Source organism: Mesoplodon bidens (genome assembly GCF_964165515.1).
Source record: "Mesoplodon bidens genome assembly, chromosome: 7".
In the NCBI taxonomy this organism is placed as follows: domain Eukaryota; kingdom Metazoa; phylum Chordata; class Mammalia; order Artiodactyla; family Ziphiidae; genus Mesoplodon; species Mesoplodon bidens.
The window spans coordinates 26,310,157-26,338,047 of NC_138164.1; the positions used below are offsets into that span (position 1 = coordinate 26,310,157).

The 27,891-nt window shown below is 36.7% G+C and overlaps 1 protein-coding gene across 3 annotated transcripts in view; it reads right to left on the reverse strand.

Annotated features, from left to right (window-relative positions):
- GRIA4 (glutamate ionotropic receptor AMPA type subunit 4) overlaps positions 1-27,891 on the reverse strand; it is a gene marked incomplete at its 3' end in the record, with an annotated part of 515,808 nt that overhangs the window by 159,878 nt on the left and 328,039 nt on the right. For all 3 annotated transcript variants that reach the window (XM_081240207.1, XM_081240208.1, XM_081240209.1), the window contains exon 4: positions 14,683-14,867. In XM_081240207.1, coding sequence (XP_081096333.1) covers positions 14,683-14,867 — 185 coding nt within the window. The remainder of the gene's footprint in view (positions 1-14,682; positions 14,868-27,891) is intronic.

The window sequence follows — 27,891 nt, forward strand, 5'->3', positions numbered from 1 at the left end:
AGTTCTGTTGTTCATAATTTGTTACTTTTCTCTTGCTGCTTTTAATATTTTCTATATTTAAGTTTTGCCACTTTACTTTCAGTGTGTCTCAGTGTGGTTCTCTTTGTGTTGATCATGTTTGGGACCCTCTGTACTTTCTGGACCTGGAGGTCTGTTTCCTTTCCCAGGTTAGGGAAATTTCCAGCTATTCTGTCTTTAAATATTTTCCATGTTCCTTTTTCTCTTCTCCTTCTAAGACTCCTATAATGTGAATGTTGGTATGCCTGATGTTGTCCTAGAGGTCTCTTAAACTGTGCTCATTTTTAAAAATTATTTTTTTTCTGTTCAGTTTCAGTGATAGCTGCTACTCTGTATTTCTGCTCCATTCTTCTGTATCATCTAATTAATTGTTGACTCCTTTTAGTGTATTTTAATTTCAGTTATTGCATTCTTTACTCTGGTTAGTTCCTTTTTATATTTTCTAACTCTTTTACAAAATTCTTACTGTGTTCATGCATTCTTGTCCCGAGTTCTTTGAGCATCCTTATGATTATTACCTAAGACCCTTTATTGGGTAGATTGCTTATCTCCACTTCATTAGGTTCTTCTTCCCTGGTTTTATCTTGTTCCTTCTTTAGGAATGCATTCCTTTATAACCTCATTTTGCCTAATTATCTGTTTTTAATTCTATGTATTTGGTAGGTTGATTACATTTCCCAATCTTGGAGAAGTGGTCTTTTGTAGGAGATGTCCTGTGCATCCCAGGAGCACACTCCCCTCTGGCCACAAGAGCTATATAGTTAGAGGTTCCTCCTCTGTGGGCTGCATGGGCTCTTCTGTTGTGGTGGGCTAACTACTGTGGGTGATCTGGTTAGCATGGCTGACACCTGGTCCAATTGGTTGTCAGGCTCTGCCCTTGTTTAGAGGCTGCCAGCTGCTTGTGGGTGGGGTCTGGTCATGGGTTGGCTGAATGTAGAGCCCTGGTTGGGGAGGGGGTGTCTCAGGGCTAGTGCTGGTGGATGGATTCAAGCCCTTGGGTGGGTGATTTTGGGATCAAGTGTTCTGGATCTAGTTTTGGCCTCCTGATGGGAAAGGTCAGCTCCTGAAATGGGTGGCTGTGGGATCTGGGATGTCCCAAAGTTGGTACTGGCCTATGGGTAAGTGGGGCTGGGTCCCAGTGTGGGTGGTTGAGGAGCCCAAGTTGTCACAAAGCTGGTGTTGTCCTGCTGATTGCCAGGGCTGGGCCCCAGAGGTCCTTAGAGTTAGTACTGGTCTGCTGGTGGATGGATTCTGGTTCCAGACTCTCTGGCTACAGGACCCTGAGGATCTTGGAGCTGGTGTCTGTCCACTGATGGGCAAGACCAATTCCTGACACCACTGGCTATGGCATGCATGGTGTCCCAAAGCTGGTATTGATCTACTGGTGGGTGGGTCCTGGGGTCTCTGGCTCAGGACTCCAGGGATCTCACAGTTGGTGTTGGCACCTTGAAGGGTGGTGCCTTGGGCTAGAGGTGAGTGCTGGCACAGCAGAGTCCTGTGGAGTCCCAGGGTCTCTGGCTTCAGGGCCTTGGATGTCCTGGAGTTGGTTTCAGCTGGCTGGTGGTAGAGCCAGGGCGCAGGGGCCTTGGGACTGCTGCCTGCCCAGCGATGGGTTAGGCTGGTCCCAGGGCTAGTGTCAGCCCACTGGTGGGTGGAGTCAGGTCCTGGGGTCTCTGGTTGCAGGGCTTCAGGGATACTGGGGCTAGTGCCAGCACACTGGTAGGTGGGTCTTGGTCCTGGGCTCTTTGGTGGGTGGGTCCAGGCCCTAGGGTGGCTGGGGGCTCAGGGGAAGCTATGGCAGTCAGCCTGCTGATGGATTGGGCTGTGTCCCTGCCTTGCTAGCTGCTTGGCCTGAGGCACCCCACTACTGGTGCCAACAGGCTGGTGAGCAAGTCCAGGTCCTGGCACCATAAGCTAGAAGGAGGATTCCAAAATAGCATTTGCTAGCACCAGTGTCCCTGTGGTAGAAGGAACTTCCCAAAATTGCTGACACAATTGTAATTATCCTCCTGTTTGTGGCTCAACCACTGGGGGTATGGGACTTGACTATATTGTGTCTCCACCCCTCCTATAAGTCTAGTTGTGGTTCCTTCTTTATATCTTTAGTTGTAAAATATCTTTTCTGCTAGTCTTCAGGTCCTTCTCATCAATAATTGCTTCATAAATAGTTTTCTTTGTAAAAACGTTCTCACTGTGTTTCTTCATTCTTCCTCTAAGTTCAATGAACATTTTATGACCATTACTTTGAATTCTTATCTGGAAGATTGCTTATCTCCATTTTGCTTAGCTCTTTTTTTGAGGTTTTGTCTTGTTCTTTCATTTGGAACATATTCCTTTATCTCTTCATTTTGCCTAACTCTCTGTTTGTTTCTATGTATTAGGTAGATCAGCTATATCTCCCTGTCTTGAAAGAGTGGCCTTGCGTAGAAGGTATCCTTTGGGGTTCAGCAGCATGGTCTCCCTGGTCACCAGAGTCACGTCCTACAGGAGTATCCTCTGTGTTGGGTGTGTATGCCCTCTTGTTGTGGCTTACTGTTGGAGAGCTGCTCTGTGGGGCTGGACTTTGGTGAGTCTGACTCTAAGGCCCAGCTGCAACTGTTACAAAAGCTTTTATGTGCAGGGCTGGGCCCTTCTGTGGAGCCACTTTGGGGGGCATCAGTGACATCCATGGGTGCCTGACAGGACTGGTGGTGTGGGGAGCCACTTTGGAGGGGCTCCAGTGCCTACTGAGGGAACCTGCCAGGTCTGCTTTGGGGGATTGCTGGCTGGATCTGGTCCAAAGCAAGGTGAATGCAAGGCAAATTAAGTGGTGTTGATTAGATAGGGAGAACCAGAAATGACACCTGATAGTGCTGGGCCAGCAAGGTGGACAGTGAGCCACAACCTCCACTCCCCCACACCACCAAACTGGCTTCCACCAGTTCCTCTGTACCCAGAGAAAGTTCCAACAGATCCCTGCCCCTCAAGCATATGCCCTAAAATTAGTTGATTAATCTCCTTCATGTATGACTGAGGTGCTTTTCAAACTACTGTCTCTGTGCTGGGAATTGGGAGAGGGTAAGTTTTTAAGTGTGAACCCTATAATAGTGGATTCTCAGTTTCCTATAGCCCTCTGGCTCTCCTGGAAATAAGCCCTGCTGGTTTTCAAAGTCAGACATTATGGGGGCTCATGTTCCCAATGCAGGTTCCCCAGGCTGGAGAGCCCAATGTGGGCTTTGGAGCCCTCATTCCTCAGGGACTACCTCTGAGCCTATGATATTCCTTCCAGCAATGAGTTGCAGTGATGGAGTGTGGGTTCTGGCTAGAGCATGTCTCTGCCCCTCCTATCCATCTCAGTGTGACTTTTTCTTTTTATATTTAGCTGCGGAAGTCTTTCTGTTAGTCTTCAGGTTGGTCTCAGAGATAGTTTCTCTACATATAGTTGTAATTTTGGTGTGTTCATGGGAGGAAGTGAGTCGAGGATCTTCCTACTCTGCCACCTTGTCCTGATTCCTGGATTGAAATTGGTTAACTTTGTATACAATGTTTGGAAATTAGTAGGTATTAGATAAATGTTTGCTGAATAAATGAGCAAATAGATGAGTGCTGTATACATGTTAAGAAAGCAAAATGATAGTGTGGGGTGGGCAGAGACAAGAAAAATTGTTTCTCTTCTGTTAGCTGCAAGATATTTGTAATATATTATTATCTTACACAGAATATTTGACTTTTAAGTTTACATTATGATAGCAATCAGCAGAAATAGACACAAATTAATTATAAAAATAGAATTCAAATATCTATATTTCTAGTATAGTTTCTATGGTTTTAAAGGGAAAAACATAGGGCAAGTACAGAAACAATTTAAGCCTGTACTTTGAAAGAATGTAACAACCATTTGGTATGTGACCTTGAAAAAAACCTTAAAAAATAGAAAATAAATTCCCTATATCTAATCTTGATCTTTCTTCCATTTGCCAGTGATTATGTGAACCTTTATTTTCTTCCTACTTTCCTTCCTTCTTTCCTTCCTTCCTCCCTCCCTCCCTCCCTCCCTCCCTCTCTTTCTCTTTTTCTTCCTTTCTTTCTTTCTTTCTTTCTTTCTTTCTTTCTTTCTTTCTTTCTTTCTTTCCTTCTTTCCTTATTTTTTCCTTTTTGTAAGAACAAGACCACTTTAATTTTCTGCCACAATATGATTTTAAACTTCTCATTGGTTGTATATGAGCTCGGAGAAAACACAGAAAATCAGTATGAGAATATTGAATGATTATATGGTTGATCTTAAAGGGAGAATTAGGAGTGAATTTGTTCCTTTACCTTTCTGACTGAATCAAAGTGATTAAAAAGATTAATCACTTCATCTACTGGCAGATAGTCTACTTTATCACTGAACTATTTAATATACTCTAGAATTTATAAAGAGTAAATATATTTATAATGTTTACAAGATTCAGAAGAGTGTCCTCAAAGGTATTGTTGAATGTTTTACTTCTTTTTTGTTAATTTCACTGTCTTTTAAACATGTGAAGAGTATACGCAAAATTCTACTGAAATAAATTATGCAGTTCTCTTTTCTATTTAAAGAGAAATAGTGCTTGTCTTTCCCTAAACCATAGTAGATACTTCTATGCAGCTGCTTTCTATTTAGGGCTAGTAAAACTAATTTATTTTATATTTCTAAAATTATCAAGAATATTTTTCTTTATCTTTTTTTTTAAAGCTGAGCTTTTGAATGTTTCTGACAACAATAATAATGGAAACTATTCTAATAAGTGTTCTTGCAGTATCAACTAAAACAAATTTAGTTGAATACAATTTAATCCTAGAATTCACAGTTCTTTTAAGACAAAATTATATTTTTCTTTTTCAAAAAAACTTATATTCTTTGTTTGCTTTATTTTTCAATTTATCTTTTTAAAAAAATTTAGGGCTTCCCTGGTGGCACAGTGGTTGAGAGTCTGCCTGCCGATGCAGGGGACACGGGTTCGTGCCCCAGTCAGGGAGGATCCCACATGCGGTGGAGCGGCTGGGCCTGTGAGCCATGGTTGCTGAGCCTGCGTGTCCAGAGCCTGTGCTCCACAACGGGAGAGGCCACAACAGTGAGAGGCCTGTGTACCGCAAAAAAAAAAAAAAAAAAAAAAAATTAGGAATAGCTCCATCCATGGCAACAGTAGTTAAGAGACAATTAGAGACCCCTTTCTAATTCCCACAAATTTATACTAGTCTGACTGAGATATGTAAATGTATTTTCATTTTCTATGAAAACAACAAACCCCATAAATTGTAATGGGGCTTGTACATTCAAATCAACTTGGCAAAAAGTAAAATGAAAGAAGTAAGATTTTCCTTTTTTTTGGACATAACCTTATGTCTTTTAAGTTCCTCTTATTTTGTTGCAGCTCCTGACTGAGCAAAGCTCTATATGCAAAAGCAGCTTTATAATGAAGCAAAAGCAGCAAGCTCTGCCAGTAGTGTAGTGTAGGAAATTGCTGATATAATTTCTTTGCTGTAGTAATTTGAGTGCCTGATTTGTTCCCATTGCACCTTATGCATCGTTACTTTAATATACGGAAATTAAACTCATGCTTTTTTCAGCTTATACAGAAAACTCTAGAAAACACAAATTTCTCATCATCTTTGGTGGGTGAGATATTCTGGACAAGAACTCTTCTCAGGTAACTGAGAGCTTACCTTCAGAAACTCTGGGTGCTACTGGGTGCTCTTCCCTTGAACACATAAAAGAAATATCTCTTGCCTGTGTCTTCAAGTGAAACTCATTCAGACTTTCATTTAATTAACAATAATTTTTTGATCCTCTTTCATATCACTGGGAATATATTGGTAAATAATAAGAATAGACCCTGCTCTGATGGAGATATGTCAACAGCAAAGACAGATAGCTAAACTAATACAACACAAAGAATCCATTTTCTTGCTACTACAGGTCTTTACCACTTCATCTTAAATTACTGTGCCACTCTAATTCTACATTTGCTCCCGCCCGATTTTTATCAGCTAGAACTATGGGTTGTCCAAGAAGTTTGTTTGGGTTTTCACACAACAGTATCTACCTTCTGAGCTTTTACAGACCTCCTTGTTTTTGCAATTTTTTATGTCTGGAATATCCTTACTTTTTTCTGTTCCTGGAAATATACAATGCATTTTCAATTTAAATGTCTGTTTTCTCTGTGAAACATTTCTGACTGTCTTGATTATATTCAGTCACCACATCTTCTGGGTTCCTGATATATTTTGTAATACTTCTGTTTCTGAACCCATCAAATTGTTTTGTAATTATTTATTCATGTTTCTGAATTCCCAGCTTGAGTGTAAGCATTCTCAGTGTAGGGAACATGTTTTGCTCATCTTTGTACAGCCCTGCAGTGCCTGGAATGATGTCTGGCACATAGATGTTGAATTAACATATTAGGAATCAAGGGCAGAATTGTCTAGTCTACTACTCTTGACTCATTCCTACTGTTAGAATGTGTGTTTAATCCTATAGATGATTCAAATAATCAAAGCTATTATCTCCAATTATCAGATTTCTTCTTCAGTGACTACACCTTATAACTGAAGGTAGCTTTACTCTTTTCTTTGTGCTTTTGTTGTCTCGTCTATCTCTTACTCTTGTTTTTCTGTTTTCTTTTAAAATTTTAGTGTGAAAACATTACGTTATGGCCATTAGCCAGTAACTAAATAAAACGTGTATTTCCTTCTAGATAATGATGCAACCAGTTATGGCATAAGAGGCAGGCTACTGAAGCCTTTGGTTGTTTTTGATGCTTTATTCAGAGCCAGACATGTTTTTGGAAGTGGAGGTGGATTGAGTAGAGTTCTAGATTTAATGCAATTTTTTATGCTAGAGCATTCTGAAAATTTGTAAATTCAGGCTCTAAATAAACAGAGTCTTATCTGTTGCCACACATTTGGCAACATGCCAAAAATCCTGTCTGGGATCTGACATCCCATTTAGGTAGTACTAGGTAAGGAGGTAGCCTTGGATTTAGAATAAGTTAGCTGGGGGCTATGTCCACATTTCACCACTTACGTGCAAACAGCCATATTTCTGTTTGTAAGGAATTTTCCTTTTTCTAATTGATCATGCCCTGAGCTAGAATTATTGGCTTCCTTTGGTGATGTAACAAACCTCTGAGAGGTCAGTCATGGCTTTTAGGCTTTTTTGATTAATTTTCAAACAATATGACAAGGTCACTGGGTTTGCCAATTATCTGAGTGTTTAGTGGGACACTGAGTTTCCCTGTCATATAGTGAAAGCAAGACTACTGTTGAAAGGGGCACCAATTTGAGTATGTATTACAGGCAGTTTGAGATAACTGTGAGCCAACTGTAGAGACATTTTTCCCCATTCTTTTGTTAAACAACTATTTCATACTGTAAGGTTGGCCCATACCATCTTCTCCTGATAAATACTTGGTTAGACTCCTTAAATACATCCTACGGCCAAATAAATAAATTGTCCTAGGGCCAATATAGTTCCAGTTCTCTATCTAATGCCTTTCATATCATCATGTATTGAATAAGAACTGGCACTCATAGCAAAATTCCTGAGATGTTTGATTATTTTATATGTACTATATTTCTAAAAGAAAGAATATATTTTAGTGGGATTTTAGGAAATGCTTTTGGTTTGAGCCTTAGTTAACCAGATAAGAGTAACTAACTAGAACAGAAATTGCTCATAAATTTATCTTCAGCAGAGCATAATGCCCAACCTAAATAAAGTGGATGCTCAATAAATATTTGTAGAATGAATGAATATACGGAAATGGCCACTTGACTGAGGCTTTACTTCATGCTGCTTTTCAACATATAGCCTATGTGTAAAATTATATATTGCTTCAGGATCAAATGCAATTATCAGGAAGTCTTCATTGGAAATAACATTATTGACTTTTAGAGTGAGAAGGGTTTTACAAGATCATCTCAGCCCAATGCTTTTTATTTAAAGTAAGGAGAATAAGAGTCATAGGCATTAAATTACTCCACTTACATTTTAAAAATTAACAATTGAAGATTTCTTACCCATCTCACAAAAACTAAAAAATTCATCATTTTTGGAAACATCATTATTTTGGGAATATGTCAAATGACCAAAGGAAGAGGTAGAAGAAGGAACATGCCATCCCACTGCCCAGACTGTATTCCAGAAAAGGAGGGTTTCACTGACTATAGAACACAGAAATCTAGCTGCATGACTCTTGGGTATTTTTCATGGTGGATTAAAAATATGTGAACAACCGTTAGCCTTAAGTGCTATTTTGTTCAAATAATCTTTAATGCCTGAAAGACAGTTAAGATCAAGTTTGTTGCTGCTGGGCTTCCCTGGTGGCGCAGTGGTTGAGAGTCCGCCTGCCGATGCAGGGGACACGGGTTCGTGCCCCGATCCCGGAAGATCCCACATGCCGCGGAGCGGCTGGGCCCGCGAGCCATGGCCGCGGAGCCTGTGTGTCCGGAGCCTGTGCTCCGCAACGGGAGAGGCCACAGCAGTGAGAGGCCCACGTACCGCAAAAAAAAAAAAAAAAAAAAAAGTTTGTTGCTGCTTTTTTGTATACTGGGTTATACATACGAATCAAAGTCTGACACTTAAATGTCCAACTGATAAGGCATAAGATAAAATCATTAGGGACTTTTTAATATAATAAATCTAACTTGGTAGTTTTGCTATATTTCTATTGCCTTAAATAGTTCAGTGAGTGATATTTACATAAATTCATTTTTTTTTCTATGGTGTAATTTAGGGTGGAAAAGTCAATATAACTTTAAAACACATTTTCAAATACTTGTTTTGAAACTCATGTTCTGAGATGTTTGAATGAATGAATATGTGGTTAACTGCTATTTTAACTAGCAATACATTTATAAGAACTAATTATTTCATAGCATAAAAATAATTTGGAAAACATGTACAGAAGATAAAGTGCTTCTTGAAGCAGTTGTTCATTAACATATTTTGAGAGAAAATTGTGAGCTATTTCCATTATGTTTTTGAAAATTGATACAAATTAAAGTGTCAATGAAGTAATTATTGACAGCATGTCACCACAGTATGAAGTGTGCCCATCCTTCTAGAAATTTACTAACCCATCCCCTTATCCTCACTGTATTAATTTCACGATCTTCTGAGAAAGGGCTACCTTTTGTCAAAGGTATTTTTTGATGAGAGATAAAGATGGCAGAGAAGGAGGACATCAAGCTCACTTCCCCCCACAAACACATCAAAAATATATCTATATGTGGAGCAACTCTAGCTGTAAACAACTGAAAACTGGCAGAAAAGCTCTTCCACTAACAAGACTGTAAGAAAGATCCACACAGAGATGGGTAGAGAGAGAAGAGAAGAAATCAGGTCAGAACCCCCATCCCTAGCAAGAAACACAGAAAAGGAGGAGAATATTATGGGGTTGGACATTCTCCCTCGAGAGTGAGGGGTTCGAACCACATATTGGGCACTGCATACCTGAGGTCTTGCACTGAGAAGACAAGTCCCCTTAGCTGGTTTGCAAACCAGTTGGACTTAACACGAGGTTGTAAGAAATTGACACTTTACTTTTGAAGAATGTGCACACACACTTGCTTTTGGGAAAAGGTACAGGAAGCAGATTGAAAACTCCCTGGGGTTCTGACCAGTTTCCTGTAACTTCCCCAGAGCACACCCCAGCCCACACTGGCAGCCTGCTCCAACCCCTCTTGCTCTGCTGCAACTCTCCACTAGGGTGAAGGTAGACGATGGTACTGGCTGGGACCTAGACCTGCACCTAAACAGGGTGTACTGAGTGCAGAGGAGGCAGTTTGGGATTGGCCTGGGGCTCTAACTGGCAGGCCAGGGCTGTCACAGTGTGTGCCTGAGCCTGCTCCAGGTGTCTGCTCTGATCCCGCCTGATCTTTACTACTGAGATTTTTTCCTTTCTTATAAATTCTCACTTCTTGTAGCCTTTTCTTTTCCATTTTAACACTTCTTGTAGAGTCGGTTTAGTATTATAACAAACTCACGGGTCACATCATATTCAACAGTGAAAAGCTGAAAGTTTTACCTCTAAAATCAGGAACAGGACAAGGATGCCCAGCCTTGTCACTTCTATTTTCATAGTATTGGAAGTCCTACCCACAGAAATAAGACAAGAAAAAGTAATAAAAAGCATCCACGTTGGAAGGGAAGAAGTAAAACTGTCACTACTTGCAGATGACATATTACTATATATAGAAAACCCTAAAGTTTCCACTAAAAAAACATTAGAACTAATAAAACAATTTAATAAAGTTGCAGGATACAAGATTTATATATAGAAATCTGTTGCTATTCTATACACTAATAATGAACTATGGGAAAGAGAAAGCAAGAAAACAATCTCATTTAAAATTGCATCAAGGAAGTTAAAGACCTATACTTTGAATACTATAAGACATTGATGAAGGGAATTTGAAGCTGACTCAAAGACTTGAAAGGTATCCCAAGTTTATGAACTGTAAGAATTAACATTTTAAAAATGTCCATACTACCCAAAGCAATGTACATATTTAATGCAATCCCTATCAAAATACAAGGACATTTTTCACAGAATTAGAACAAATAATCCAAAAATTTATATGGAACCACAAAAGACCATGAATAGCCAAAGCAAGATTGAGAAAAAAAGAATAAAGCTGGAGGTATCACATTCCCTGACATCAGACTATATTACAAAGCTACAGTCATCAAAACAGTATGGTACTGACACCAAAAAGACACATATATCAGTGGAACAGAATAGAGAGTCTAGTAATAAACCCATGAACCTATGGTCAATTAATCTACAATAAAGAGGCAAGAATATACAATGGAGAAAAGACAGTCTCTTCAATAAGTGGTTCTGGAAAAACTGGACAGTTACACATAAAAGAATGAAATTAGAACAGTTTGTCAGATCATATACAAAAAAAAACCACTCAAAATGGATTAAAGACCTAAATGTAAGACTGGAAACCATAAAAATCCTAGAAGAAAACATGTGCAGAACACATTATTTTACATAAGTCATAGCAATATATTTTGGATCATTCTCTTCAAGCAAAGGAAACAAAAGCAAAGGTAAGCAAATGGGACCTAATTAAACTTAAAACCTGCACAGCAAAGGAAACCATTGACAAAATAAAAAGAAAACTTAGATAATGAGAAAAATTACTTACAAATGATATGACTGATAAGGGATTAATATCCAAAATATATAAACAGTCCACACAAGATCAAAAAAACAGACAACCTGATTAAAAAATGGGCAGAAGACCTGAACAGATATTTTCCCAAAAAAGACAGAGATGGTCAACAGTCACAAGAAAAGATGGTCAACATCACTATTTCTTAGAGAAATGCAAATCAAAACCACAATAAGGTAGCACTTCACACTTTCAGAATGGTTATCATCGTCAGAAGCCCACAAATAATAAATGCTGGCAAGAATATGGAGAAAAGGGAATCCTAGTACAATTTTGGTGGGAATGTAAACTGGTGCATCCACTGTGGAAAATAGTATGGAGGTATTTTAAAAAATTAGAAAATAGAACTACCATATGATTTAGAAATTCCACTCCTGGATATATATCTGAAGAAAATAAAAACACTAATTCAGAAAGATACATGCACCCCAAAGTTCACAGCAACATTATTTACAATAGCTAAGACATGGAAGTAATTAAAGTGTTCATTGACAGATGAATGGATAAAGAAGATGTGATATATATATATATATATATATATATACACACACACACACACACACACACACACACACACACACACACACACATATATATATAGCATGAAATATTACTCAGCCATAAAGAAATAAAATTTTGCCATTTGTAATGACATGGATGGACCTGGAGAGTATTATGCTTAGTGAAATAAGTCAGGCAGAGAAAGACAGATACTGTTTGTTATCACTTATATGTGGAATTTAAAAAATAATTAAGTAATTAACATAACAAAACAGAAACAGTCTCACAGTTATAGAGCACTAACTAGTGGTTACCAGCAGGAAGAGAGAAGGGGGGAGGGACAAGACAGGAGTAGGGGATTAAGAGGTACAATATACTATGTATAGAATAAATAAGATTCAACGACATGTTGTACAGTACAGGGAATATAGCCAATATTTTATAACAACTCTAAATCGAATATAATCTATGAAAATATTGATTCACTATGTTGTACACCTTAAAATCATCTATACTTTAATAGAAAAAAAGTCAGAGACATTTTTCTGATCAAGATTACTTAGCATTTTACTTTTTTAAAAATGCTTTGTTTGAGTCTCTAAAATTGTTTTCTATTGTTATTTCATTTTATTAAGGAGGATATTGAAACAGAGTTATTGAAGTAAATGTACAAGTTCCTGACAAAGTTTGGATTAGCTCTTGTTTTTAGATGAGTCAAGAAACATTAAAAGTGATTTTGCTTAGAGCTACAGGAATTAAAATATAGACAGTTAAAAAATGTTCAGAATAGAAAACAGTTTTTCTTGGGGAGAAATTTTATAGGACAATTAAGAACACAATATATTCTTACAGTAGAGTAGACTTTGTTACAATTTATGAGATTTATATTTGAGCCGCATTTTAAAGAGACAAAAGTCTATTAATAGTCTCATTATTACTATGCAGTCATGATAAAAAAAAACCTTTTAGAATTCTGAAGAAATTAAAATAGAAATGGTAATGGTAAACACTCAAGTTTTCTAAGCTCTGGGGATCTAATGTACAGCATGGTGACTATAGTTAACAGTAATGTATTATACACTTAGAACTTGCTAAGAGAGTAGACCTTAAATGTTCCCACCCCTAAGAAGAAATGGTAATTATGTGAAGTGACGGAGGTGTTAGCTAGTCCTACTGTGGTAATCATTTCACAAAATATTTGTGTATCAAATTATAATGTTGTATTCCTTAAACTTACACCATGTTATATATTAATCATATCTCAATAAAGCTGGAAAAAATAAAAAAAAATAATTTCTTTGAAATCATAACAAAAGTAAGATGCTTGGTTCCCTTAGTGAGAGATTATTTAAGGCTTATTTATTCAACAAGTTTATCCATAGCACCTGGGTGTGCTGATTTTCTTCTTAGAAACCTGCTAAGCCTCTGAAATGGGTCAATATGATTTAGGCACTCAATTGCCTTCTCCAGATGTGGCCTTTTAAGCACAAGTCTTTTAGCAACTAGAGGGTCTTTCTGAGCCTTACTCACCCACTGACAGGAAGATGTTAGAATTGACTGTTCTGTGGGATTCATGAAGAGTTATTTACAAAGCTTCAGTTGTTCATAATCAAACTCTCAACATAGGGGTAGAGTGGGAGGGAGAGAGAATGGGAGTTTGAGCTGAAGTGACCAGGTCTTACTTAAGAAAGTAGGAGATTTTTTTTTCTTGGATTCCATAAATGCACACTAAAAGTTTCATATACCTCGTATAATCACAACTTTAATGATTTCTTGGATTACCTGAGGAATAAACCTGAGTGATGTACAGGTTAAAATTAACATTTTCTAATAGAATAATAACAGAATTCATCAATCAAATGTTTTTTTTTTCTTTTATAAAAGGGTAACAGGAGGAGAGTACTCTGTCATTTTTCCTTACAGTATAGTCTGGCTTCACGAGAACTTTAAAAGAAATTCTACATGCTTTTTTACTTTTAACATTTACAAATGCTAATTATAGTTGAAGAAGGAAACTTATGGCATCTAGTTCAGCGTCCCTGGATATTAAGGAGAAATCTCTGAAACATATCTTGGCTTTGATATGTATAGTTGAGTACTTAACTTGTTCTTATAAATAAACCTCCAAATTGGTAAGTTGTTACTATGAATCAAATCATATTGTTATGCAAATAAACTGTATGTAGCAAACTAACCAATAAAACATGCTACATTATTGTCTAGCTAACCTAACATATTGTAGATAAATATGAGCAAACATTTATAAAACCACTAGATGGCATTCATTTACTGCAATTTTGGCCAAATACAACCTTTAAAGCTTTATCATGATATGCAGGATTAGGGGCAAGTGTTATCCATTATTTGATGATATTTTTCTTTCATATAACACACTGACAAAGTTCAATTTTATCTTTTCCTGTATGCTTCAAATCAAATCAACAGATACTTACTGAAAGCTTTATTAAAGGATTCTTCCTTGTGAGGAGATTTGAAAGCCATCTTCACTGTGGTGGTAATGTAAGAAAATATGCTATATGCACTGTGCCACTTAATTTTATTTTATTTCATTGCTTTATTAATTCATGTTATATTTCTCACAGAGCTATTTCTCTAAAGGTTATAAAAATTACAGAGTCACATTTTCTAATATTTTAGATGGAATTAATCTTCAATCTTAGTGCTTATGAAAAGAGGAGGTCAAGAGCTCTTGAGTCACAAAAAAGTCCTGTCTACTGTATGTCTTAAAAATGTGTGAGGAAAAGTACTTCTAACTTCATTGAGAACCACAATGACCTTCGGTGATAAAACATTATGATTTAGTCTTGGAGATAAATAAATCATGGAATGAAAACTCCCAAACTCCACACTTCAGGCTAAATGGTTGGAAGAAGATATTGATGGGCCAAAAAAAGTCAACTATTTTTGTAGAAGGTCTAGGTTAATAATAACATAAAGTCCAGTACTTACCTGTTCTAATATGTTTTGAAGCCTCTCTATCTCACAGTCTATTACAAATTTCTTCTCTTGTCTTCTATCAAGCTCTTCTAGAAGTTGCCTATAGCTGACATCATTAAAATTTTCCACACATATAGCGCTGACATGCCAACCATTTTGTCCTGCTTTTTCCATGATAGCTTGAAGTATCGAGTATCCTAGCGGGGAAAAAAATCCAGAGGGGTTACTAAAAACATGCCCTTAAATAATATGCAGGCACTGAGTCTACATCAATATTTTTATATTCCAAAATATACAATGAATTATTAGAAATTTAAAAACATGAGTGGTTATTTCTGAATCATTCAATTTTACTTTCTTTACTTAGGGCAAAAACATTCCTTAAAAATATTGCTTGAATGAAGTAGTAACATCATACCTTGAGTAAGCTCTCAAAATCACTCGACTAAAGACTATTACATTGCTTTGGATACATTTTTGATGAGATAAACCAAAAACAAAATCTAGTACCACCTGTAGTCAAGAACAATTTCATAAACTTTTTGCTAATTTTACTCACTAGACAGAATTAATTTTGAACAACTGTATTGATTTTCCCCTTGAGCAAAATAGTAACAACATTTTTGGGTTCAACTGTGTCATAAAATAAACATTGCAACAGTATTTATTGAGGACGCATTATTGTAAATGGAGAAGGCATTATTTAACTATTCCTGTCTTGGTAGGGGAATGATGTGGATTGGGGGTGAATTGAATGAAAACTAGGTGATGCAATGGCACTCAAGCTCATAATCTAGTAGAGGAAACAGACATTCAAATAAACAAATGAAACTTAGTTTAAAACTGTGTAATGATAGCCGTACTCAAGGGAAAGTGTTGGCCCAAGGGAAAGTTTGGTTAAATCTGCCTTAATGGGACCAGGAAAAATGCCATGAGGAGAAACAACTTGAATTGGGTCTTGAAGGTTGAAAAGGTGCCTTTAAGATTGCTGAAAAAGGAGCATTTATTAGCGGGAGACAGACTTCCAGAGGGAATGGAATGGTCTTTACCCTGTTCTTCATTCAGATCTCTCTGCATGTGGAAGGGAAGTCATGGGTCTTAATATCTCGGTTAAGGACGAAGGGGCAAACTCATGAACCCAGCACTTAAAATTTTTCTTCATGACAACATTGTCTTGAAATCCTGCTTTTCTGAGCTCTCAGTTTCGAGTTGGAATGTGAAAAAAAGAAAAAAAAACATTCTTTGAATCTATGTATAACATTTAAACAAAGCTTGTTTAGGATCAGAGCCTGTTATATTTTCCTCTTTTGGCTTAGCATAAAAAACATGCTAGTCCTCTTTAAGAAGGTCTAACACTTATTTGAGCTCATTCTATGGCAGCAGCTGCCTATAGTTTCTCCCTCCCTTGGTCCCTGGATTTAGAGTGGAGAGCTGGGTGGATTAAACGTGAAGACTTAAAATGAATGCAAAGCATTTGCTAGATAAGAGCACACTTTACTCAGTTTTCTGTTTGGTATGTGAGTCTCTCAGATTTAAGGATTTTTATTTTTAGGTATGTTTTCTACAAGTCAGAGTTTCAAACATTACGGATGTTCATTTAATATCAACAGATGGAACTGATGATGAGGTCATATTTGAAATATAAATTACCTGATATCCTGCCAAATGAAATACTGTGGCAGTCAGGATTAATTTTTATCAAAATGAAAAATATTCCCTAAAGAGGAAGAAAGAGGGCATGTTAATTACTATATAATTATTCTAGTATATCTATTGCTTTGTTCAGTCTTTCCTTTTGTAATGTATGCCTGTAATTATCTTTTCAAATCTTACGTAGATTCCCCCTATCCCTGCCCCAAATCCAGTACTCTTTCCTTGTTTCCTATTATATGTGTATGTAACATGATGGTCTGCATCCTATTTTAATGAAATCAAACAGGACTCTGAGGGGTCCTCCTGGGTTCAAAAGTCCCTCAGTGTGCCCCATTTCTTGTTTTTAGAGAAAGGCTTTAGTCTTCTAGTCCTTCTCTGAGTTCCAAAGAACATCAGTTACTAATTAGGGAAGTGAGGGAACACAGAAACAAAGGTGAAGCAAACTCAAATGGTCTTGGAGAAAACACAAAGCCCAAAAGGTCTTAACAGAAAAAAACATCAGGGGCCAACTGGGAAATGAAATTCTTGACCATCACATAATGCTCTAAGTAAATAATAAAATGTCTCAACTATTGTTTTTGCTCTCTCCTAGAAAGAAGTTAAAGGATCACAAGACCATGATTTACTAATTTGCTTTGCAGGAACAATCAATCAAAATCACCAACGACACATCGAGTCATAAGATGGTGGCAGGAAGTCTGCAACTGAGATCTATGGGAAGCTGAAATTACAAAGCCCCCTCCCCTTTTACCCTTTTTGCTTTTAAAAACCTTGCACCCTGGCCAACCAGCAAGATGGATCTGAGACAAACCTACATCTCCCATCTTCTCTGGAGAGCAGCACCCTCTAGATCAGTAAACCTTTCTCTGATCCAAACTCCAACGTTTTTGTTTGTTTGGCCTCACTATGCATCTAGCACACAAATTTGGGTTAGACAACATTAATGTACACGTTCATACCTCATTTATCCTGTTACTGGGATTTGCTCTCTGCTAGTGAATCAATGTTCTTTCATTTATTTTTGACACCTATGAACATGTTCTTTTTAAAAATACCAATTGACATCTTATTTTCCCTTTTCTCCTTTTATTTACTGTAGTACCAAAATAATTTTAAAACTTTTTGTTTGATTTTCTTGCATGTTGTAAAAATAATAACTATGTCCACACACACCATCCCTGTGACCAATTCACAGCTTGGCACAGTTCTTTAGATACTGCCTTTGTTTTTTATCATCACGTCATGTGGATATCAGGCTTCATGTCAGTGTTAGGCTGTTATTTTCCTAACTACAGGAAGTTTACAGAATATAGAGCCACACATCTTCTGATTAAATTTATATATGTTCCCAGTTGCATAACAGATATTGAAAGATTCACACTAATAAAACAAAATTATAATTCAAGTTCAACATTTTGTTATCTGATTTTTCAGATTTAGAAGTGACACTAGAATTGAGATAAAACAAAACCCTAGGACACAATCTTTGTTAAGTGGCAAAGAAATTTGGCTGCCTAAAAAGAACCATTAATCATAGTCATAAATAAATGGCATCTTTTTAATGCAAAGGACACACAGTTATAGTTTCAGAGCCCAGTTGAAAATTTGAATTCTTTTACAAGCTGTGTTTGATTTTAATATCCTATCTTATGCATTGCAACTCAGATGTGCCTGTCTTATTTATTTGCCAAGATAGTTGGGAATATATTATAATTCAGAGAAAATACTGCTGTTGAATCTATGATTGTGTAACTTAGCTGTTATATAAACTAGAAAATCACAAGTCAAGTCATACTAGTTCTACAACTGCTTACGATTTGTATCTTCTACTTCTTAGAAAATCTGTAGTGCAATATTGTTGGTCAGAAAATGAATACTACAGTTTTAGGTTAATATCGCAAGAGTAATGGGGAGTTCACTACTGTAAAGAATTTTTGTCTTGCTTTTATTTAAAAGCTGTCTAACATTATAATCTAATATAATTTATGGAAAACCAAGACATTCAAGATTCTTTAAGATATGCCAGGATAAACAAATTTATGATTCTTGTCTTGACAAGGATCTAGCAAAACTGATATTTAAGTAACTATTATGCAAATTACACTGTATTGTGTAAGTAACTTCAAAAGACCCAAAATAATTTTATTAGAATAGTAGTGAAAATGTATGATGGACAAGATCACATTGTTGGATTAAAATAAATGATTAAAGGCATTTTCATGGTTATTAAAGAACACTATCAATTACACATACAAATATTTTTAAAATGTTATATTATGTAATTATATTACTAATTATGCTAAATAGAATCATAGTGATTTAATCAGTCTTGAGCTAATGTATTCTTACACATCAACACTTTTTATATCACCCATGAATAATGACCTATTTTGGGTGAGTAGTACCATCCAGATATTCAGCTGCTTGCAACACAAACTGGGTTTATTTATCTGATGTTCTCTTTTGAAAGAGTTATTTGATTCAACTATCTGCACATGGAGGGGCAGGAGGAGAGTCAGGTAATATCTATGTCAGAGTGGGTATAATTTCAAAAAGGAGAGAGTTATCTGTATGCTATTAAAAACCCTTCTCTTTGATAAGGATAGAAAAGTGCTTTTTAATTAGAGGGTCACTGGTGCACACAACAGGAGTAGCATCAATGGAATGCTGAATATAGGAGTCATATTTCAGAGAAGTAAGAAATTGAGAAAATGGGAAGTGAAAATGTAGAAATTATGGAGGAATATCATCAGAATAATTAATTTAATGAGATGAAGGATATGCCTTTATATGTATGAGGTAGAGAAACATTGAGGCCATGGGAACTCATTTGGGAAGGAGAGGACTGGGTCTGTCCCATGTGGCATCATTGAGCTTAAAAAGAAGTGACAAAGGGATATAGCAGCCGTTTGTACTTACTCAAATTAAAGCCTCTTTCATTAATTTTATAGATTGCTATGCAGGTACCAACTACTACCCAATTTCTCTGATCTGGCATAATTACTGGTATCCAAAGCTAGTATATTCCAAGAGAAAGGTGTGTATGTCTGAAAGTCTACTTTATACTGTGTTTTAATCTCAGTCATAGAGAGGAATATGATTCTGTAATCCTCACGGTATTTAACGCCATCATGATGGCACTACAGAGCCGATTTAGAAACCATTTGGTTTGGACTCTTTCCAAAGCAGCTTAGGTACTGAAATAACATGTTCAAAGGCTACAGTCTGAACTCTAAAATCTCAGAACACAGAAGGAGTAACCAACATTGTAGCTTGGTTAAAATTATCTGCAGCTGTGACTATAGCATTTATTTATGCCATAGTTCAAGAAGGGCATAGTGAAAATAAACAAAGATCTGCCAACTTACACAGTTTGAAGCCATACATGTAAACCTGAGGTAAGATGGAATGTCTTGAGTTTTCCCTTTTCTACAAAATATCAAGAGTAAAAAATAGAAAATCCTTCTTCAAAGATGGTTATTTTGGGTCTTAGATTTTCCCTAAGACCTCTTGTATTTTCTGACAATAACATTTATTGTCTCTTGACCACTACATTATAATGTCCATATTTAATTCAGAGATATCAACAGGGGAATTTGATACTTTAAAACTTTAAAGTTTTATGTCAGTTGCAACTGAACCTAATCCTTATTTATACAGGCATATAGCAAATATTTTCAACTATTTGCCACAGGTTCAAGGCACTAAACTCCTCCTCCCAGGCATGCGTTATTTTCTTATTTCTCTTGGGCTTTTCTAGAACTAGACCACTGGGGAATTTTATTTCACTTGTTTACATGGCAACTAGACTAATCTTTGTCTAGTTTGTTTCTGTCTGGAAACTCTATGGTACTTCCTTGAGTGAAGCTTTCAATGTTTTCCTATTCTTTTATGATACATACCAAAATCTGGTCAAACTTTTCTCCTCCCTCTTTCTAGTCTCATTTTGTACCATTACTCTTCTTGCTTTCTAACCTCTAGCAACATTGTCCTTCTCAGATGTTTTTTTTTTTTTTTTTTTTTTGCGGTACGCAGGCCTCTCCCTATTGTGGCCTCTCCCGTTGAGGAGCACAGGTTCCGGACGCGCAGGCTCAGCGGCCATGGCTCACGGGCCCAACCGCTCCGCGGCATGCGGGATCCTCCCAGACCGGGGCACAAACCCGCGTCCCCTGCATCGGCAGGTGGACTCCCAACCACTGCGCCACCAGGGAACCTGTCTCAGATGTTTTAAAAGGTAGCATGCATCTCCACCTCATTGCCTTTACACATGCTAGTGTTCCCTTTAAAAGATTATTTCCTTCCACATTTGCCTTCTATTCATTTTTCAGACCTCACCTTAGACATAACTTACCTTCTAACTAGATCACTTCCCCCTCATATAATCTCTTACAGCTTGCTGTACATTTCTTTCAGAGATTTTTTTTAACAGTTTCTAACCATATATTTTGAATGATGATCTGATTAGTGCCTTCCCTCTCCTCCCCCCACTCCCATACAGTAGGCTCCATGAAAGAAGTATTTCTGTGCTCAGTATTTAGTCTAGTGGTTCTCAGTAGATGCTCAGCAAAGAGTTGTCTGAACACAGAAATAAATCAATGGGAATTTCATAGAGATGAATCAGGATGTCAGGAGGATCAGAAGAAGCATGGCAGGTCACATTCAGGAACTTCAAATACTTCAGATTATGTTGTGTGTTTGGAAGAACAAGGAGGGTGTGGAAAATTGGTGTGGACTGTGGGAAGAGCTTCAAAGGCTGGAGAGGTAACAAGCAAGGGACATCTCATAAGGGCCTTCTCTACCATATTATAAAATTTGGCCTTTACTCCTCAGGGAGTTTAAGAAGAGACTGACAGAACTGCATGTGTTTTAGAGGGATCGTTTAGCTAAGGTGTGAAGGATACAATGGATGAAGGTAACACAAAAAACCAGGAAAACCATTTGGGATGCCATATTGAAGTAATCCAGGTGAGAGATAATAAGGAAGGAGAGTAATTTCTAGATTAAAGTGGCAGAATAAATCAACTTGGTTATTGTTGAAACATAAGGAATAAGGAGAAGGAAGATTTGAGCATAATAACAATCTGTTCTTCTGGTGTTCATTTTACTTGTTTTCAGAAGAAACTCTTAGGTCTTTTTGATCTCCTGAAGAAGCAAATATTTTTCTATTTGGATTTCAGATGTCAAGTAACTTCTAATGATATGGTCTTTGCAGTCACCTCCCTCATCACCCAAAGCAGTATGCTAAATTCTGACACAGGTTTGAGAAACCCACTTTTCTCTCTTGCTATAAACATCAATTTTTCTAGAGACCATCTCTGTAGATTTTGAATATTCCCTAAGAATGAATGGATATTTTTTCAAGCTTGGCTCTAGCATTTTTTATCTCCTCAGCACTATGGATATTTATCAATATCTTTTTATAATATAAGGGAATCTCTTTTTATGCAAGAAAAGCATTCTTGAAAAATTTGTGTAATTTTAAAGCCAAATGACTAAAGACCAATTTCCTAAAGAAATAAGTATCTAGCATAATTTATATAGTTACTATTTTGCTCATCAATTGAGATTTTATCTACTTTTTATAGCACACTACATAAAATTCACAATTCTGATTTTACCTATTTTTTAATATCACAATATATAAAGTTCACAATTCAAACTTGCATAAAATACAACCATTATATCTTCATAAGGAGATTAAAATATAGATTTATGAATTAACAGTCACCCAAATAATGTTTGCCTCATATTAAACACTTAAAGTACTTAAGACCTAATTTTCATGTTAAAGTTATATGCCAACACTTTGAGAAAGCAAAGTGTTGAATTGAGAGGAGGAATAGCGCCCCTCAGAGAGAACTTCACTGCAGCGAGAATGACCTGTACTATGATTTGGTCCTTAGAGGCCAGGGAGGGTTTAATGGGTGGAGATGGTGAAGAGGAAGGAGTTACTGCAGCATAAGGCAAAGACAGAGAGGTGGAAGCTTAAAGAATACTTAATAGGGGCTTCCCTGGTGGTGCAGTGGTTGAGAGTCCTCCTGCTGATGCAAGGGACACGTGTTCGTGCTCCGGTCCAGGAAGATCCCACATGCTGCGGAGCGGCTAGGCCCGTGAGCCATGGCCGCTGAGCCTGCACGTCTGGAGCCTGTGCTCCGCAACGGGAGAGGCCACAACAGTGAGAGGCCCGTGTACCACAAAAGACAAAACAAACAAACAAAAGAATACTTAATAAATTATTAATAGTTAATAGACTAGTTTTCTGGAGTAGTAGATTCATAAACTGTATTATGCTTTATTATCATTTTACAATACAGTTGAATCACCTAAGAGCCCTGTGAAGTAGGTATTATTATCCCCGCCTTATAAGTGAAGATATAAGGATAGATTATGTGATTTATGTCAAATAATTACCCTAATAAGTGGCAGAACCACAGTTTGAACTCAGGCCTTCCATTTTCAATTCTAGAGACTTTTTCACCACACTTTAGTGAACAGGGAAAGCAGGAGATAAAACTAGAAAGGAAGGTTGAGGCTGTGTTGTGAAGGCCTTTAAATAACAGTCATCATCAACTCTTCTCATTCACAAACACATCTCATATTTTAGCATATTCTGTCAGTGCTATCTTTAAAATATATCAAGAATCTGACCATTTCTCCCTATAGGCACTGCCAACATCTAGGTCCAAGCCACATTGCTTCTTGTCTGGGTTATTACAATTATCTCCTTACAAGTCTCCTTGCTTGGCCTTTGCCTTCTTCAGACTAGCCATAGTAACCAAGTCATATCATATCACTCACAGTCCAAAGCTTCTCACTGATTCTTTACAGTAGCCTGCATAGTCCCACATCTCTGACCTCATCTACTCTCGTTCTCAGACGTCAGTTGCAAACTTGCCTTTTTGCAGTTGCAATAACCGGACAGGTGATATTCCTACTCAGGCTTTTGCCCTCCTGTGCTCTCTCCAATGTGAGTCTTCAAGGATTATCCTTTCATTTCCTCTAGGTCTTTACCCAAATGCTCTCTCTTCAGTGGGCCTATCCTAGGCTACTTTCTCCAAACTTTTGTCCTCAGATTTCCTATTGCCCTTTTTTGCTTTATTTTTCCCTAACATCACCATCTAACATATTATATATTTTTTTCAGTTAGCCTTGTTTATTGTCTATTTCCCCCACTAGAATATAAGCTCATGAAGGTAGATTTTGTTTTGTTCACAGTGCTAGAAGAGTGCCTGGCAACTGAAAAGCACTCAGTGAAACTTCTGAAAAATAAACCACTAAGAGTTAAATTTTACTTTTACAGAGTTTACAGGGAAACTCTGGAGAGTATGGAGCAGAGAGGAGACAGATTTATGAAATTGCTTTCAGTATAGTAGAATTTATAATATTAGAGGAAATAAAGGATACAAGTAGAAAGAGAAGAGAGAAAGATAGTCCAAATAGGTGGCAACTAAAATTAATATAGGTGTAATGCAGTAACTCCTCTAATCTAGATAGGTTCTGAAAAAAATAGAGAGAAAGGAGAATGTCAGTTGCTTGCTTTTCTCTAAATTCTATACATTTTCCCTCATTCTGTATTTATCTATGTAAGAGTCAGGAGATTTTTCATTATATCAGGTGGAACCATAAGAAGTTTCCATTTCTGTTAGCCTAAAATATTCAAATTTCAGCAAATGTCTTATGGTTCAATCTAATTTCTGAATCTATAATAAATAATATTCAGTAGAATTAAAGTGATATGAAAATGACTTAGTTTATATAGTTAGACCCTAAAAGAATGTGACAAGTAAACACAAAAACTCCCAAACCAGGGCAGAGGGAGGTCACGAGTGGTATGAGCCAAGAGCCCTGCACACCTCAGCAAGTCCTTAGGTTATCCCTGGAAATTGCCCTAAAGTTTTCATGATCAGTCTTCATAGCAACCTTATTGAGTCATTAATAAAGGCTAAAATAAGTCTCAAAAAATGTAGAATTAAAGAAATTGTGAAATCCATTTTAGAAAGGACTATATACTGAATGATAAAAACAGGCATACTTTTGGTTCATAAAAACAGTTCCTCAGTTAACCCTGAAAAGTTGGTTCATTAGGGCTTCCCCGGTGGCACAGTGGTTGAGAGTCCACCTGCCTATGCAGGGGACATGGATTCGTGCCCCGGTCCGGGAAGATACCACATGCCGCGGAGCGGCTGGGCCCATGAGCCATGGCCGCTGAGCCTGTGCGTCTGGAGCCTGTGCTCCTCAATGGGAGAGGCCACAGCAGTGAGAGGCCCGCGTACCACAAAAAAAAAAAAAAAAAAATTTGGTTCATTAGTTAAGGATGCAGGAGAGCCAATGCTCTACATAGAATTCTGGTTATTAAAACAGCAATTAACTTATTCATCAATACACTATGTTGAAGTTTGAGGCCAATATATCTCCTTAATTAATCATGAAAACATCACTAACAACAAAACATCCAGAAGTGTTTGACAACATATTAAATATCAGTTTATTAGATTTAAATTCCAAATTGTGTACTGTAAATAATATTAATTTGGATCTGGCTTTTACACACAAAGCCAAATCAATTCATTTTTGTTGATTTGAAAGTGATATTTTAAAATGTTACTTTTGCCTTCTGTTTAGAAAAGGAGTAGCAATACATAATTTTCTGTGATGATTCTGGTAAAAGGATTTGCATACAGTTAGTGAGACAATTTCTGTTTCTAGTAGGGACAAGCACAGGATGAAGTAAGTATTCACCATATGATTAGCCTAATTTTTATATCCCACTGAGGCTAGCTCAGTTCCAAGAAGTAATTGTAAACTCATGGCAGGGACCATGAGCATGAATACACTTAATTACTCACTATTAAATTTCTTTAGTAGGGAAATGATGCTGAGTTTACCATCTAAATAAAGAGAAACTTCTTCAACAACATGTCAGGTGACAAATGATGGGTTCAGTGGTAGACTCAGTTATGTTCAACTGCAAAAATTGTTTTTCTCATTTCAACTATATGGCTCTGAGGCAGGTTATTTGAATTTCTCAATTGTCCACTTTTGACTTCCATGCAATGAAGATGATAATGTAGGATTTTATTAGTTGTAATAGTTTGCTCTATAGCTGTTAATAAAAATCAGCTTCATTCCTTATGGTAGAATGAATGTAGAATGCTGTTGTACATTTGAAGGAAATATTTTGTGAATTCTTCATAGGTGAGGGAATTCCTCACTACAACTCTGGGAGAATCATAATGTATGACTCAACATCCCACACCATCACAAAAATGAAAACAAAAACTTAACTCTTATTCTTGAATCCATATTTGGTTATTAGCCATTTACTCAGTCACTTTAGTCAGAAACCCAGGAGATACTCTCAGACTTGGCACTCTTCTCTACCCTTACACCAAGTCAATCCTGATATTCCTTCCTAAATATTATCTTTAAGGTCTTTAATAAGAAAATCCCTACTTATTTTTTCATTTTTCATTCAATGAATATTTACTGAGGGTCTTCTATATGTCAGGCCATTGCTCTAGAGGCTGCAAGTATAGAAATAATAAAAACAGTAAAAGATGCCTACCTTCATGAAGTTTACATTCCAGTGGCTGAGCCAGACAAACAAATACACAAATACATTTATAGTATAATGACAAGAGGTGGTAAATGCTATGAAAATAAATGAAGGAAGGACAGGACAGAAATGACTGGAGATGACAGTGGGAGGGGTGCTTATCTTTCCAAACCAATCTTTCTTAGGTATACGTCACTCAAGTAATACTAAAGATCAGTAGTTCGCTGAATAAACCAGGTTCTATCTTGCCTTAATGCGTTGCAATGGCAGTTCCTTGTGCTAAGAGAGTTTGTATTCTTTATTCTCATTTGTAACTTCTAATCCTACTTTAAGCCTCAGCCTTAGCTTTAGGCCATTTTAGACTTCTCTGACTTTTTTATATTGAGTTGTTGTCTTTTTTCTTTATATTTCCCTAGCTATCTCTACAATAATTATACCTCATGTCTCACTGAATTAATTAAATTTTTTATCAAGTAAGCACTATATGCTACTTTTGAAAGTACTAAGTATACAGTGAGTCACAGTTATTTATCTCAAGGGTTTGAATTACAATAATTGCAATTTCTAGTTTACCTGTCTAGTTCTCTTTAAGTATGGGATGAGTTCTTATTCATTTTTGTTTCTCTAGTTTTTTTTTTTTTTCACACAAAGGAAAGAATATGGTCAGTATGAGTTATATTGAATTGAATGGCAGGGTAAAAATCCTGCCTTTTTATATAACCCCTCCCTCATTTGATCAAGCCTAATAATAATAAAGATAATAAAAATAACTAACAATCATTGACGGTCTACACAATCCATAATAGACTGTAGTAATTGCTTTATGGGCATGGTGATAGTTTTATTGTCTTCATTTTGTATAAAGAAAACTGATGACAGAGAAGTTAAATTCTTGGCCCAAACTACTTAGCTATTGAGTGGTAGAGCCTCATTCTGTCTGATATTAAAGTCTCCCTTTTATTCTCCTCTATGATATGGTCTGTAATACAATAAACACTTAACTCTATTCTGTTTGGGTTAATTTTATCCCCCTATTAAGAATTAATTTCTGCCACAGAAATATCCCTGAATATGAAGCACTCTTAGGTACCATGGATATTTCCAAGGAGTGCTGTGTCCTCTATTCATGCTGGAGATATGCTTGCTGCTTTAATTCTAGGTCCACAGAGAAGTGAAGCACCTTCCCTTCAGTACTGACTCCCCAGCAATTTCTGGCAGATCTGATCCAAATGTTACAGTCACTGAAAATATTACAATAACACAAAGTTTCTTCTTTGACAATAGCCTGTGAATGCTGTCCTGTGGTCAAGTTTGGTTAATGATGTCATCCCTGGCACTGCTCAGGACATACCATCAACTGCTTTCTCTCTGTAAGGATATCAAACATTAAATCATAGAATTAGGTAAACTCTGGTGAAAAAGCTTTTGAATTACTATTTAGATCTATCTATATGCTTGCCCAAGTTCTTCCCTTCTAGAAGGAGTCACAAAACCCTACAGCAGTATTTCATAAGTTATACTTGAATCACAATATGGGATGCCTTTTGCTGATGGAGAGATTAATGTAGGTGACTTATTTGAATAGGTACTAAGATAGTAAAACCAAAAATACTTGCATTTTTAATTAGAATAAGGTTGCCTGAACATTGTAATGGATTTAGAAACAATTGTATACACTTTTATTATTGTAACAAATTTGAGCCAAGTTTGTATAATCAGGATGAAAAGTCAGATCAAGCTATTCATTTTTTTCAATCAGCTATGTGCAATAGGGCAATGTCAGTAAATCAGTGTCTGCTTTGGTTTCTGAATCAACAATCTATAGATTGTCTATGTACCACTGACATCTTGACTGAAACTCAAGGTTTTCAAGGTTCATTTTGATGAAACTAATAAGTCACTATCAAATTAGTTGTGTTAGTTAATTTGATTTTTATTGGTTTAGTTATTATAAAGCATCCGATGAATTAATTCATAAAGTTGGTACAAATTTCTTCATTATGTGCTTTTAA